The 13,983-nt window shown below is 37.7% G+C and overlaps 1 protein-coding gene across 1 annotated transcript; it reads right to left on the reverse strand.

The window, feature by feature from the left end:
• Positions 1-1,941: 1,941 nt before the first annotated feature.
• LOC135619864 (nucleobase-ascorbate transporter 1-like) lies at positions 1,942-10,146 on the reverse strand. Its single transcript, XM_065122286.1, has 14 exons — positions 9,892-10,146; positions 7,327-7,424; positions 7,022-7,198; positions 6,611-6,711; positions 6,461-6,536; positions 6,303-6,362; positions 6,030-6,217; positions 5,847-5,943; positions 5,693-5,779; positions 3,805-3,863; positions 3,317-3,408; positions 3,149-3,226; positions 2,913-3,073; positions 1,942-2,469 (listed from the first exon to the last, which is right to left on the reverse strand). Exons 1-14 carry the CDS (start codon positions 9,965-9,967, stop codon positions 2,257-2,259), a joined length of 1,563 nt encoding a protein of 520 aa, XP_064978358.1. The 5' UTR covers positions 9,968-10,146; the 3' UTR covers positions 1,942-2,256.
• Positions 10,147-13,983: the final 3,837 nt, after the last annotated feature.

Here is a 13,983-nt window from a genome sequence, read left to right on the forward strand (position 1 = left end):
GGCGCTTGCGTGCTTCGGATCCGCTCTCGGGAAGGCCGTACGCACCACGATTTGCCCCTCCCGCAAACGGTCCACCTGTCCATGCTGATGAAGGGAGATTCCGGAGTCGACAGGCGGGCCTCGACTCCGGTGGAGCTCCGCCGCGGGCTTGTTTGGACCGTGGATCTCGAATGGCGACCGGACGTGTCGTCTCCACGTTTGATGTCGTGATTCGTGCTGACTTTGAGTGTTGTTTACGTGCTTCGTGTGTGAGGGACACACGCGACCGTCGGGATCGCTCGTGCTCGACGGCACGGCCTCCTGGCCAACACGCCCTTCGTTACACCCGAGTTGGTACCTTCCACCGAGAGGGTCCCGCCAGTTCCGTTCCCAGAGAGCAGCGGGCCCCCGATCGTTCCACACCACTAACTCCTGTGCGTGAGCGGGACGTCTTACCTCTAAACCTGCGGGCCCATCCCGAACCGACGGCCCCCAGTCTCGGACAGGGAGTATCTTCACACGTGGTAATGAAGACGCTGACGTATGGCTTTCGACAGTAATAGATTCCACCATTCGTGCAGCGTCGCATTTGACGTGTGTTTGGCCTGTGTAATCTATCGGGCAATCTACAGGAGGACAAATACCTAATGCATATTTCCTCTTCCTCTTGACCAGGGAGTGCCGGTGGGGTGGGAAATGATCCCGAGACTCCGTTGATGCCAGGAAACTGTTGACTTACGGACCAAGTCACTTGGTTCCATTGACTTCACTGGATACGTTCTAATAGAAACGTGGAATATGAACATCATCTTGAAGATTGTCAGGAGTATATTTTGAAGATCATCGTAATACAAGTATTGTTTAGAAAATATGAAAGAAAAATGTTTCGACAATTCGTACGAAGGAAATAATGATCCGACGCACCAAACCATTATTTTGGTGCTCCAAAAGTCAACAAATGTGGGCGGCTTGTACCTCATTGGGACTGCAGCAAGCAATCGTCTGCTAGACCACAAGACGCATAAAAACACAGACGTGACAACCGAGTCATGAGAAGAGGAGGAAATCCCTCTGCACTTCCCGTGCATTAGGGTTGGATTGCTCCATTCAAATGTCCCATCTCCACTTTGATTTGGGAAAAGCAGCAAACACAAGTCATCCCACCATGTGAATAACTTGACTTGGAATGCCAAAATCTCTCTCTCTCTCTCTCTCTCTCTCTCTCTCTCTGCCTCTTTCACACTTAGATTTAATCTAAGAACAGTAAAAAGAAATCTTATTTGTTGCAGTCAGCAATTCTTATTCTAGGCCATGTCATAAATGTGGTATGAGGCCCGAGTAGAGGCCCATGGGCCTGCTGATCACTCCCCAATCAAATAAATATAATTTCTTAAAAATATTTACCTTTTAATTTCTTAGTTTTTTATTTATAAATACTTTTGTTTTATTTTTTGATATTTGTATTGTATAAGTAAAAAGTGGGAAGGAGATGACTGTAATGGTTCTTTTATCTTTTTGAATAATATATAATTAGTTACTTCTTTTATAGTAAAAAAGGATATTTTTGTGGAGTTTCATTTGGGGTTCTACTTTATGTATCTTTTCTGGTTTGTTGTTCTTTTATTTGAGATCACATCTCTTGTTTCTATTGATTAAATATATTAAGTTCGATATTGATCAAAAAAGTATTTGTTCTGATAAGAGTAATAATTGCACTATAAAATGATAAATAAAAAAATTGACATGAACCTCCCAATTTGTTACAATATTTTTATCATCTTAATTAGAAAAAAGTTGAGACTATAATTTAGAATTATTGTAATATTTAACAAGAGTTTCTGTTAGATTTTGCCAAACAATTAATTCTTTATTCATCTCAATATTAATGTGTTTACAGTTGAGTATTTAGACTTTTCCTGTGCAATTCATAAACTCATAATAAGATAGACAAATGAAGAACAATTAAATGTGTGAAACAGTGCTGTCTTATTACACCACAAAACTACATGGCACAGATGAACCAGTCGGCCTAATACAAGAAGCATATAACAGAAAAATACAAGAGATTCTAGCAGCACAAGCTGTAAGTGGAGCAGCAAGGTGCCAACTAATCAAGATGGAACCCTAAAAAAGGTTAGATACTGGGCCGAAACTTTTCGACTTGTTCAAAAAGATTGCAGGATCACCGATCGCTAGAATTGATGAAGAACATGCCTGCAAGCATTGTTATCAAAATGGAGTAGCTCGGTCAGTGTTTGCCGAAGATCTGAGCCTCTGCTAGGTAGGCGGAAAGAATCTGTTGAGATTGAAAGGAAGTGTATAGAACTCCTCGTTCCGGTTGTCGCCTCTGAAGGTTCTAAATTTTACCCACCATGGCATCCCCCTGTCCTTCTTGGACTTCTCAACTTCCAACGTGTTGTCGAGAAATATGCTGACAATCAACCCGACGGTTGGAGGTGACAGGAATATCGTATTCAAGAACCCATTGAACTGCAATCAGCAAAGGTTTATGGTGTCAACAAAAGAACATGTATGTGAATAGCAAGACACAATGCAATCTTTGTAGAACAAACATCTTATATCAATAGAGCCTTTCCAAACATTTGACATCCATGGTTTAATCAGACAACACGTTGCTTCTAACATAGGAATTGCTAAAATTCAAATTCGGGAAAAACAACCAGGAAATACTTCGCACAACATGATAGCTTAGCAAGCCAGCAAAAGAAGGACAAACAGATTGAGCAACAAAACCTCCACACTTCCTTGTCAAATGGTTATTTTGATTGCCATCTTAAAGCATAGTTGATTGATTCATTTATTTCAAGTCGCACCAAACAGATTGTAGAGAGCAAGCGACGAAGCTGTGACTAATGTAGAAAATACTCACTAATTCTGTAGAGAATTCAAACGGATGTTAAAAGATAACTAACCCATCCTGCATGTGTATTTACAGGTGCGTGACCAGAAGAAACCCGAGTATCATTGAAATATTGTGGAACAGATATTCCAAGGAAAAGTGAGAGACCAGTGATGATGAGGTTTCTCATAGAGTTCATATTTGTAAACTGAAGGAATGATATTCCAACAGAAGCTGCAAATTTTTCAAAAAGGAAATTAGAAATATCGACAGCAAGTACACATGCAGCAAGAAAAATAAAACACATACCAACAAGGCCAAAAAGGACACAGTACAATGCAGCAAATATAGGAAATGGAATCGATGCGAAGACAGCTCCAAATTTCCCTGAAGCAACAGATCAAAATATCATCAACTGATTGCATGTTGAAAAAAACATTAACACCAGCATCGTGGAAACTGTATGAGGAATCATACCTAAGGTGGAAAAGAATATCATGAATCCAGCAGAAATCTGAACAACCCTACGGCTGCCAACTCTAGTAAGTCCAAGAAGCCCAACATTCTCCCTAAAATTGCACAGAAACTAGTGTTATCATCATTGCCATTATTATCTAGAATCAAATAAGATACATGCTGGAATTTTGTGCAATATGTACTAGTACAACACAGATCCTTTCCAGAGGCATTGCACCCGACTCACTAGTGTTATCATCATTGCCATTATTATCTAGAATCATATAAGATACATGCTGGAATTTTGTGCAATATGTACAACACGGATCCTTTTCATGGGCATTGCACCTGACTTATGGTATGGTCCCTCCCAAAATCAGGAAGCAATGCAACACATTGTGGCCATAGGTATATATAATTTTCATGAATATTTTGCATACTCTGCATATATCTAACTCATGTTTCCCTATCACATGCAGCAGAATTTTGCCAGGAAAAAAAAATCTTACACAGAAACAGTAGAGCCTGTTCCCGTCCCAAACAGACCATCCAGCAGTACACCTATCCCCTGTGGTGAAGCATGAATGCTAAAGCATTTTAGCATTTAGCTACAAAGCTGAAAGAAAAAAAGGATAGAGACAGGCTCAAGACTATATCACATTTGTGATCTATGAAACAAATGTGTGCATATCATGACAGCCAAAACTCAGTTTAAGTAATAAATGATGCTACACCACCTAAAGCTCAAAGACAAGAGATGCTTCTGATTTCAAGTCTGAGGTATATACACTCAAGTGTTAAGTTATTAATGGATTGTAATGTTTAGCATCTCATGTAGGGATGAGGACTAACATAAAGAAAGAACTAAAAGATTCAAAGACTTATAGGAAAATAATTACAAAAAGAAAAGTACCAGAAACAAGCTTCTTAGTTGACATAGGAGCTCTCAATACGTCTGAACACAGCTGAAAGTGTTCAACTGTGACCACAAAAACACTTCTATGCACAAGAATATAAACCGTTCTTTAGATGTTCAATTGTAGACTTTCTAGATCAACCATTCTTCGCTCAATAATTGTCCTACAATCTGTAATAACAACAAACCATAATGTCTCGATTATTTGAGCTCGGCTACATAGGTTGTTTTTCTCATTAAGTTCTCTGAAAAGTAATATCCTTAATTAAATTAAGAGCCATTAAAACCTTTATTCATAATTTTTATTTTTCATACATACTTCTTAAGTCTTTCTTTACCTCTTCTCGTACCATTAATACATGTTGTCTCTCATCTTCTAACAACACCTATAAGTCAGCATAGCATATGTTTATAACAACAAAAAATGATTCTCTTAGGATATGCTTTCACCTAATTGTTTATAAATGAAAATAATTTTTCCTATTTTTTCTGGCAACATCACATATTCACCTTAACATGCTTATCTCAACAACAAAACTTTTACTATATGTTATTTTTTAACTACCCAACACTCAAATCCATAAAGTATTATTGGCTTGATAATTATTAAATACCTTTTTCTGTTAATTTAAGATGTACATTGTGTTTATACCAAACTCCCGAAACTCATCTCCACTTTAATGATCCAGTTTTTACTCTACAAATCATGTCATCATCAATTTCTCCATCTAATTGAAGTGATCCAAAATACTTCAAATTTTTGCTTTTGAAACTTACCCATGTAACTTTACTATATAATATTATACACCTAGTATTAGTAAAATTAGGTCTCACATATTCCATCTCAGTCCTATTTAATTTAAAACCTTTAGTTTTCATAACTCAGTTTTAAATTATTAGAATCTCATCAACTAAAACAATGTCATCTACAAATAAAATACAACAAGAAGCTGTATCATGCATGGTTCGCCTTACCGGTCCGTACCAATGTATCGATCGATCATCGGTAAGATACGTACTGATATATTGACACACAATACGATGGGGTGTACCGACAAATTGATATGTACCGCCCATATCGACCCCTTGTTGAACCGGTATGTACCGCCCGTACCGAGTGATATACTGTAGTGCGGCGAACCTTGCTATCATGTACATGACTTGTTTATCCATTACCAAAGAAGTTTGTCCTGCAGTCTATCTATTGCTATAATCAATTGTAAGTTTTAAGCTTAGCCGTAAAAATTTATGATGCAAACTATCAACTAACCAATATGTATAGATGCACATAACCATGCCTATATGTGTGTATGCATAGATATCTGATTTGGTATACATTTAAATTTGTTGTTTCAGAACATGAGACTAAACTGTTGTGCAAGTATTAGGGTATGTGGACATGAAATGAAATTAGAACATAACAAGCTCCGGAACACAACAAGAACAGAATTTATCCAAGTAGACAAAGTTAAGTATCAGACCTGCCAACCAATGCCTCGGCTCAATACATAAGCAGGAGGAGGTGTTGCAATAGCTAGGCGTGATGCTGCCTTATATGCACCAGTTGACTGCAGTTTTGGGCAAAAGAAACTTAAAAGATATTCCTAGAAACACAGAAATTATATTCAGCTGTACCTCTATGATAGAAACCAATACAGCAGCCATCATGGCTACTGAATGGCCAGCATCAAAAGTCGGTGCACCCCATTGCAAAGGATATGGGAACTTGAACCTGGAAGAATTAGTCCATGAAAAGAAAGGGTGCACACTCCAAAAGTTAGATTAAATGGGCAAGCAGCATGTAGTGTGAAACTTTACCAAGGAGCGGATGATATTAGATTTGCCCTATCAGTGCGACAGCTGTTTTGAGTTCTTGCAGGTCTATGGTTATATGCACCACCTGCTGTTAGGATAAGAGAATATATCCAAATGATTGTGACACAGATGAGAACTGGAAAGCGTTCAAAGATGGGAATGTCTCTGAAAGGCCTGTAGTGCTTCAGATACTGCAAATTACAAAATTGTCTCAACTAATCAAATTGAGTAGCCAAAAGAAAGAAGAAACCTAGGTTTGCAAAAAAAATAAACTACCTGTGACAGCCCAATGAGCATCAAAAGCATTGGAATGCCTATTTCCACACAGTTTCCTACCTAAAGAGCAAAACATTTTTCATTAAATGCAGCTTTTTTTACACAACAACTGTGACTCTTATTGTAGAGAAAATGATGCTAAAGTATTACTGACATACAGCAGGGAAACCTCGATCAAATAGTCCCAAGCCAACCAATCCAATTACAGGTGCCATACCTAGCGGACTGAAAAACCTGTAAAGCAACACAGTGGAAATTACATATACAAATAACAAAAATGCTGACATCTTTGGGCTATGAAGGACTACCTTGAAAAGATCCCCCAAAGCTGACTATAACCAATTATTATCTGCAAACTGGATGCAATGATTAGTGCTCCTTGAATGGCTCGCATAGTTTGCAAAAACCTCTGCAAGTTGAACACATGGAATACTCAGCAGCATGTATGATTAACTAGGTAAATGGTGAAAAAGAAGATGACCTGTAATGGCTCAATCCAATTATTCCCACATTATGGGCTAAGCACTGATGTCATATTTGTCACAATATGAGCCCAAAACCACATGGGAGTACCCACAAAATGGGGTGTGATTTAGGACTTGGGTAGTGAAAAACTTACTATTTAAAGCTTAGCCAAATCTGATGTGAGATTAATCGGATTGGGGTATTATATGGTCATAAGCTTTAGAAAGCCCTTAAAAGAGAATATAGGAACTCACTTCATGTGGATCAGGAATTTGCTGCAAAGATGAGTCTCGAATGATATAAAGGATAGGTATCACATAAGAGAAGGAACCACCCACGATGGTTGGTAAACGTGTTCCAAACAATGCTTGCAAAAGCGTGTTGATGCCAGATACAAACAACAATGTTTGTATAACTCGAATCTTGTCAGCCTAAGAAATATAGGAAAGCATGTCAATAAGAAAAGCACCAATCAGCAAAGTGAGTGTGTAAAATATCCATTGCTGACACGATAAAGTATATCTGTATAGCTGACCGTCTGAAATGAATTTTAACTTACATCAGTCCCACCCATTAGTGGAACAAGCATTGAGGGAATCATCACACTGGTGCCAAGCATTAGAATGTAATTTTGAAAAGCCAACAAGATGGTTTCAACTGCAGGAAAGAGACATAGACAAATGCTTATTATAAACAAAGAAGATAGCTTCTTATAAGAAACATATGCTGGAACAGAAGGAACAGCAAATTGTTGTTATACGTGTAAGCTGAATGATACATGGTTTACATTTCCACATAAATAGGTCTCCAGTTAAAGTTATCATTCATCAATAACTGTTAGTGAGGCCAAAGAATGATGTGATTAAAAATTAAGAGTTTATACTTGTCCAGAGAAAACAGGCATGCAAGCTTATGCTTGGTCAAAGTTGAAATCGAACCAATCAAAACCATTAGTAGCTAATCTTAGCCAAATTTTCAATACCTAAATAAATATCCACAAAAGTGACTCAAAACAAAAACTGAAATGAAAAATAAAAACAAAACATTAACAGGACAAAACAAGAAATTAGAGAGGAAAAGCAAGAGAAGCAACCATCATCTCCACATTACCTTAAAAAACTGAAAGAAAAGCATGCTCTAGGCCACTTTTAAATACTTGCATATAACCTAATAGCAAAGAGACAGAAAGAAAGTGACAGACAAGGGTACAGAGTTTCATATGGTAGAGCATATGGAAGGACAGAGTAATAGTATCACAAGGATGCCCAAGTGACAATACTGGTATTAACCTCCTCCCTCTCTTTTTCAGCTGCTTCCCCTAATGATTGACGTGCTACATGAGCACTCGAGATCAAAGTTTCAGGACACTACTACAGATCAAATAACCCTTTATCAAGACTACAAATATTTAACAAACCAAAAACATGATGATACTATGAAGGTAACGGAGAGCAGAAAAACAAATTGTAAATAGAAAATTAATGATATGATAGTAGACCTCAACACCATGAACCTGCAAATCCTGCACCTCGCCTCAGAACCATAAACAGGGGGTTCAAAATTGTCATTGACAGGGACAAAGATTACTCAGTGACAAAATTAACTTGGATAAAGATGTGGCCATATATCTTAAAATACTATAATGCATCAGATTCAGGCTTCCTACATAATCCTTCATGAGGAATAGCACATGGACACCTACATTACTAATGAAGCACCAGTGTGAATAGTCCCCTTGACAAAATTCAATCCTGTCAGAATTTTTCCATAGATTTTGATGAACAACAAGCTTATCTTATACTTGTATCTCAAGAAGAGAAACTGATAACAAGATATACAGAATACCTGGCGGAGAAACATGCTAGACTCTTCCAAGACCTTAAGGAGATCTTAGATAACCCTTCAATTATGGGCAAGTTATCCTAATGGCATCTTACTATATAGTGCAAACAAAGCAAGAAGTGATACGATATCTATCTGCAGAAAATGGAAGCAGAGAAGTCAAATGAGGTCCGGAAATTCATCACAAACTATCAAGTAGATTTTGTTGCCCTGATACTTGAACCTAGAAGCACAAAGAGATTCCACTATCTTCTAGACAACATAACTCTTCGCATTGTGCAGAGTGCATAGCCATAAAATAGCATTGAAACCAAACAGGCAGCAATAAAATGTCTGAAAAGAAGTCCATTTTGTGGTAGAAAAATCTGGAAGCACTAAGAAGTGGTTTGTTTGTCCAGTGCTCTATTATGACTTCAGTGACCATAAAACCAGAGTTTTGCACCAACCTACATTGGTTTCTACCAGCAAGAATTACCACAACCACCGAGCATACCAGAAATTTTTATATGGTTGATTGAACAATGACATAAACCTACGAGGAAAAGATCTTCAAAGTTGACTCAAACATGATTTTGCAAGGACAGAGTTCTTAAGACAAATGATCAGAATCATCCAATTCCCAATCTGAACCAACTGGGGTGAAGAAAACAAGTTGGCTAATAAACAAAACAAACCTTTTGAACGAATCCTGAGTGTCTATTTTTTAAATTGCGGTGCTTACACAAGAAGCATAGATAACGGAAGAAAACCTACAGCAGAAAACAAAGATCACATAAGACAAATCCGTTCTTTCACCATGCGACGCCAACAAAGAAGCGGCAACCAGAAATTTGGAGGTTGGCTGAAGATTTACCCACCGGATGGTAGTGAAACCGATGCCCAAAAGTTACCACCAAAAAGGGCACCAGTTGCCACCCCACATCGAGAAAGGACAAAAACAACCCGATCAAACTCACATCCTCAAGCAAGAATTGCAAAGAGAACCACCGAAACCCTTCAAACTCGAACTACATCCAACGTCTCCCCACGAACAACTGTAGGACCCAACAAAAAAAGATCCTTTTTTTAACCCTTCGACTCGTTCCCCATACCACAAGCAGCAGAATGCAAAGTAACAAAAGAGCAGTCTCATCTCCTAAGCGGTTCATCAAGACAATGACAACAGCCAAGACCAACACTCATCCAAAACGAGAAAGGAAAAGCAAACGATTCAGACGGCAAGAAAAATGACAGCCCGGCAAGCAAAAGAGAGCGAGGGCAACAGTTAAAAGAGATCTCTTACCCCAAGGAGGATTTGAGTCGATACAGTATTCCAAGTCTTGGAGTTGCTCCATTGGAGGGTGGCTTATGTTCTCCATTCCACCGCCACAACCGCCACCGCCTTTCTGCTCCACCTCCCGGCGACCGCCACCAAGATAGACTGAGAAGAGGAGCAGACAAGACGACGGTGGCCGAAGAGACAAGTAAAAGCGACACAGAGGAGATGCCACAAAAGCGGAAAAGAGCGCAGGGGGGAAGACGAGAAGTGAGTGAGAAGTCACTCCCTCACGCCCAAACCCTTTCTTTATTTATTTATTTTATTATTATTATTATTATTATTATTATTATTATTATTGGTTCCAAAATATACAGTGAAAAACCACCGACGTGACCGAACTGCCACTGCATACTCACCCCAAATATCGAAACTGCCATCTTCCCGTAACGCAACCGAAGTGGATTGTTTCATATAGCAAACGATATAACGTTTCACGAAGCGTTATTGTCTACACTATTAATTGTTCTAATCCGTTATCTTCCATGCAGTAAGCGACCAGTTGGGTGAGACAATGACGGTTCTCGTGCCGTTATGATAAGACGACAAATTGCCTCGTTATAACGGATTTCGTTTAGTGCGACCAACGTCGTGAGTTTTCCCTTCCCTGCTTTCCCCTGCTTTAGCGATGGATGGATGGATGGATGGATGCGGCGCATCTAATTCTTTCACACTTTTCTTCTCCGTCTTCCTGCACACTGCTTCCTCAAATCCTCCTCTTCGCTGGTGCGTTGAGGCATCCTCTGTTTCCTCCTAAGGATTTTATACGATGTACGACTGCTGAGCTGCTGCTGCTGGGTTTCACTGGTGGACGGGAAAAGCTACTACTGATACTATTGTTTGATGGCACAGCAAGCAAAGTGGTACAAGATGTGTTGCAGCAGTAATGAGACAAGAAATCATAATTACCTGCGTCTTCCAAAGAGATAAATTAGATTAGTAGGCTGCTGACAGAATAAACTTCACCCTGTTCGCTTGGCTGCTCATCCATCAGCCTCCCTGAACAGTGTCAGAGAACAACTATTTATAGGACCCTTCGTGATTGGAATTAGCACTCCTCCCGAAGACTGCCGCATGATGACCTTTCTTTTGACAATTGGGGTGATCATTTGACCGGAGTGACCCCATGGTCCTTAAATATTTATTGTTCGCAGAGAATGGAACAAGACTTTGAAATCCACCATTCCTCCGTATGCCTTTTGTGTCGCAAGCTTGGCTTTCCTGAGGGAGCTCACCATCGTGATTTGTGGCCGTGTTGGGATCAACACAGCCACGCACTGTTTCCTCCACTGAATCCTCGGTCCTCACCAAGTACTCCACTTGGCCATGGTCTTCACAGTGCTCGGCTTTGGGAATCCTGGAGCTTAGCCCTGCACCTCATCATGTAGTGAAGAATCTCAAAGTTTCTGGTTCGTCTTCTTCTTCTCCAGATTGTTGCATTAGGATACGATAAGTGGGATGTGTTGTCCCCCATTAACTTGAGCATCTTCTTTCCATCCAAGCAACTACTTTCCAAATCAATGTTTGGATAACTTAAAAGAAGATACTGTGGGGGGGCTGTGTGTTTGAAACTGGAAGGCACATGACGAAATGGAAGTGGTGATGGCTATGTGGAGTCGCCATCACATAAGGGTGGGTCCTCTTTTAAGGCTGTGTCAGCTTACTCTGTGGTGAAAGGACTGTCCCTTTCCAATTCACCTTTGTCCTCTCTCTCTCTCTCTCTCTCTCTCTCTCTCTGTCCGCAATTCTCATTGTCAGGAATTATTTGAATCTTTAAATAGTGTTGTAAGCTCGACACAACATCAAAATGATATTTACATGAACGATGCCTTCACAACAATATCAAAATAATATTTTCGAATTTTGTTTACAAAATTAAAATCAAATCAATTTTATCACATTGAATGGAATCGACGATCAAGATTGATAATAATAATTAAAAAAGGAGAAAAATTCAATTTGGTTCGGTGGAGAACCCAAACTAAAGATAAAGAAAACAAAATATATTATTATAAATTATCTATCCCTTATTGCTGAAATGGATAAGAGACAATTAGAGATTACCTCCTCATATAATATTTCTATAAAATATTTTATTTATTTACAATCAAATTAAAAACTCATTTTTAATAAAATAAAGGGTTAATATTTTTTGAGCATTCATGTTTACACTCATATTCATCACATTATTAATTTGGGCATCGAAGAGATCGGGTCGAAAAACTTATCCGATCTTGGTCTTCGCATAGGTGATACCAGGAGCTCGATGTTTTTATCTCGAAGATATCTCGGACAACCCTACACATACGAATCTAGATCAGATTGATCAGAATATTAATAACTTCTTTCGCAAATCAATTATTATGGATAATTAATGTAAAGAGAAAAACAAGAACGAAGCATTTGATTTTTCTCCGTTCAAAACGGAAACTTTATTTTGAAGTAAATTAATTCTGAAATTTGACATCCGTTACCACCAAACATAGTGTGATAGCTATTTCTTAGATTCTTAGCTTGTATTTTATACTTTTTTTTTTCTTTTTTTTATACACTTTCTACTTAGTTTTTTGGTTTTTGTTTGAATGTAGAAAAAAACATAAACAGTGTGAGACACGTATACTTTTTTTTGGCCTCTGTCCAAATCAAACAGATGCCATGCAGTAGAATAAGAAGTGCTTTTGTGTACAAAGCTATACATTTCATGTTCTCTTCTTGTATTCAGAAACTAGTTTTAGGAACAAAACCTTGTAGCTCACTGATGTGGGATCGTTTTATTTATTTCTTATTTACATACTATTTTACTAATTTAAAATATATTTTTTTATAAATTTTATTAATTATCACATACCAACATCGTCAATAATCTCATAATCTAGTTCGGTATTCTCGATTTCTCAATATGAAAAAAAAATAAAAATAATAATATTGTTTGCGATTGAGGTCACAAATCGTAGCTGAATATATTATTTTAAAAAGATGAAAGTCTATCAATCAAATATTTCATCAAAAGAATTATTATTCTCCGAATCAAATATGAAAATATTTCTTCTCCATATAAGGAATGTTTTCTTTTTGTTTTGTTTTTTATAATTAGGGTACCAAAAAAAAAAAGGTCCCAATGGACGAAATATAAATAAAGAGATTAACTCCATGGAGTTATTTTAGTTATCACTCAAGCTTTTGCATATAATTAGCTTAGGATAGAGAGATTAAATCCATGGAGAAGCACATCTTTCTCAGGCTATGCTTGTACTGATACTTAGGTAATCTTGTGAACAAATTAGAACAGGTCTGTGGAATGTTCAAGTCAATTTGGTTGGATGTTGATGGATGAGCCATGCATGCCTAATCAAATTATGCTTTCCCTACTTGTTGATATGTCCTGCATATATTTCATGAAGCATCAAATCATTATGCATTTGTTTATGTAATTAAATTAGTTGCCAAGTTGGACATGAGCCCATGGTATCATGCCCAATGTTTGGGTGCTAAGCTATGGTCAAGTTATTATGCTATTTCTCAATAATCTTCTTCCATACATGCAACTTATTAATAATTGTATCCTATAAAGATAATTTCAAAAATAAAAAAGATTTGTCTCCTGAATCAAAATTAAGTCATTCTTACAAGACTTAATAATTTCTATCATAATCATTTATCCAAAATGCTTGAACTTAATATAATATTAGTATATTCATTAGATCCCAATCTTAATCTTTATCCATTTTCGATATGACATTCTTTTCGAGGCTTAACATAGTCTAGAATCAAAATGCTTAAGCCAGTATGGCCTCATGAGGAATTGTCTCGCATGTGAGCTTCAAAATACACCTTTGAGGGTAAAGGAGATATAACGGAGAGTCCATGAGTTCCCGTATTCCTTAACCAATATGAGACTAAATGACCTTACCGTTAATCTATTAACTTATTGAACTCGAATTACTAATCCAAAATGTTTAAACTCAACTATCGAATCCTTCCAATTTAATAGTCAAATAGGGGATTAAATCAAAATATTATTTATTTTTTTTAAAAAATATTTTTATAGATTATTTGGAA

This window comes from Musa acuminata, chromosome BXJ2-8 (assembly GCF_036884655.1).
Source record: "Musa acuminata AAA Group cultivar baxijiao chromosome BXJ2-8, Cavendish_Baxijiao_AAA, whole genome shotgun sequence".
NCBI lineage: Eukaryota > Viridiplantae > Streptophyta > Magnoliopsida > Zingiberales > Musaceae > Musa > Musa acuminata.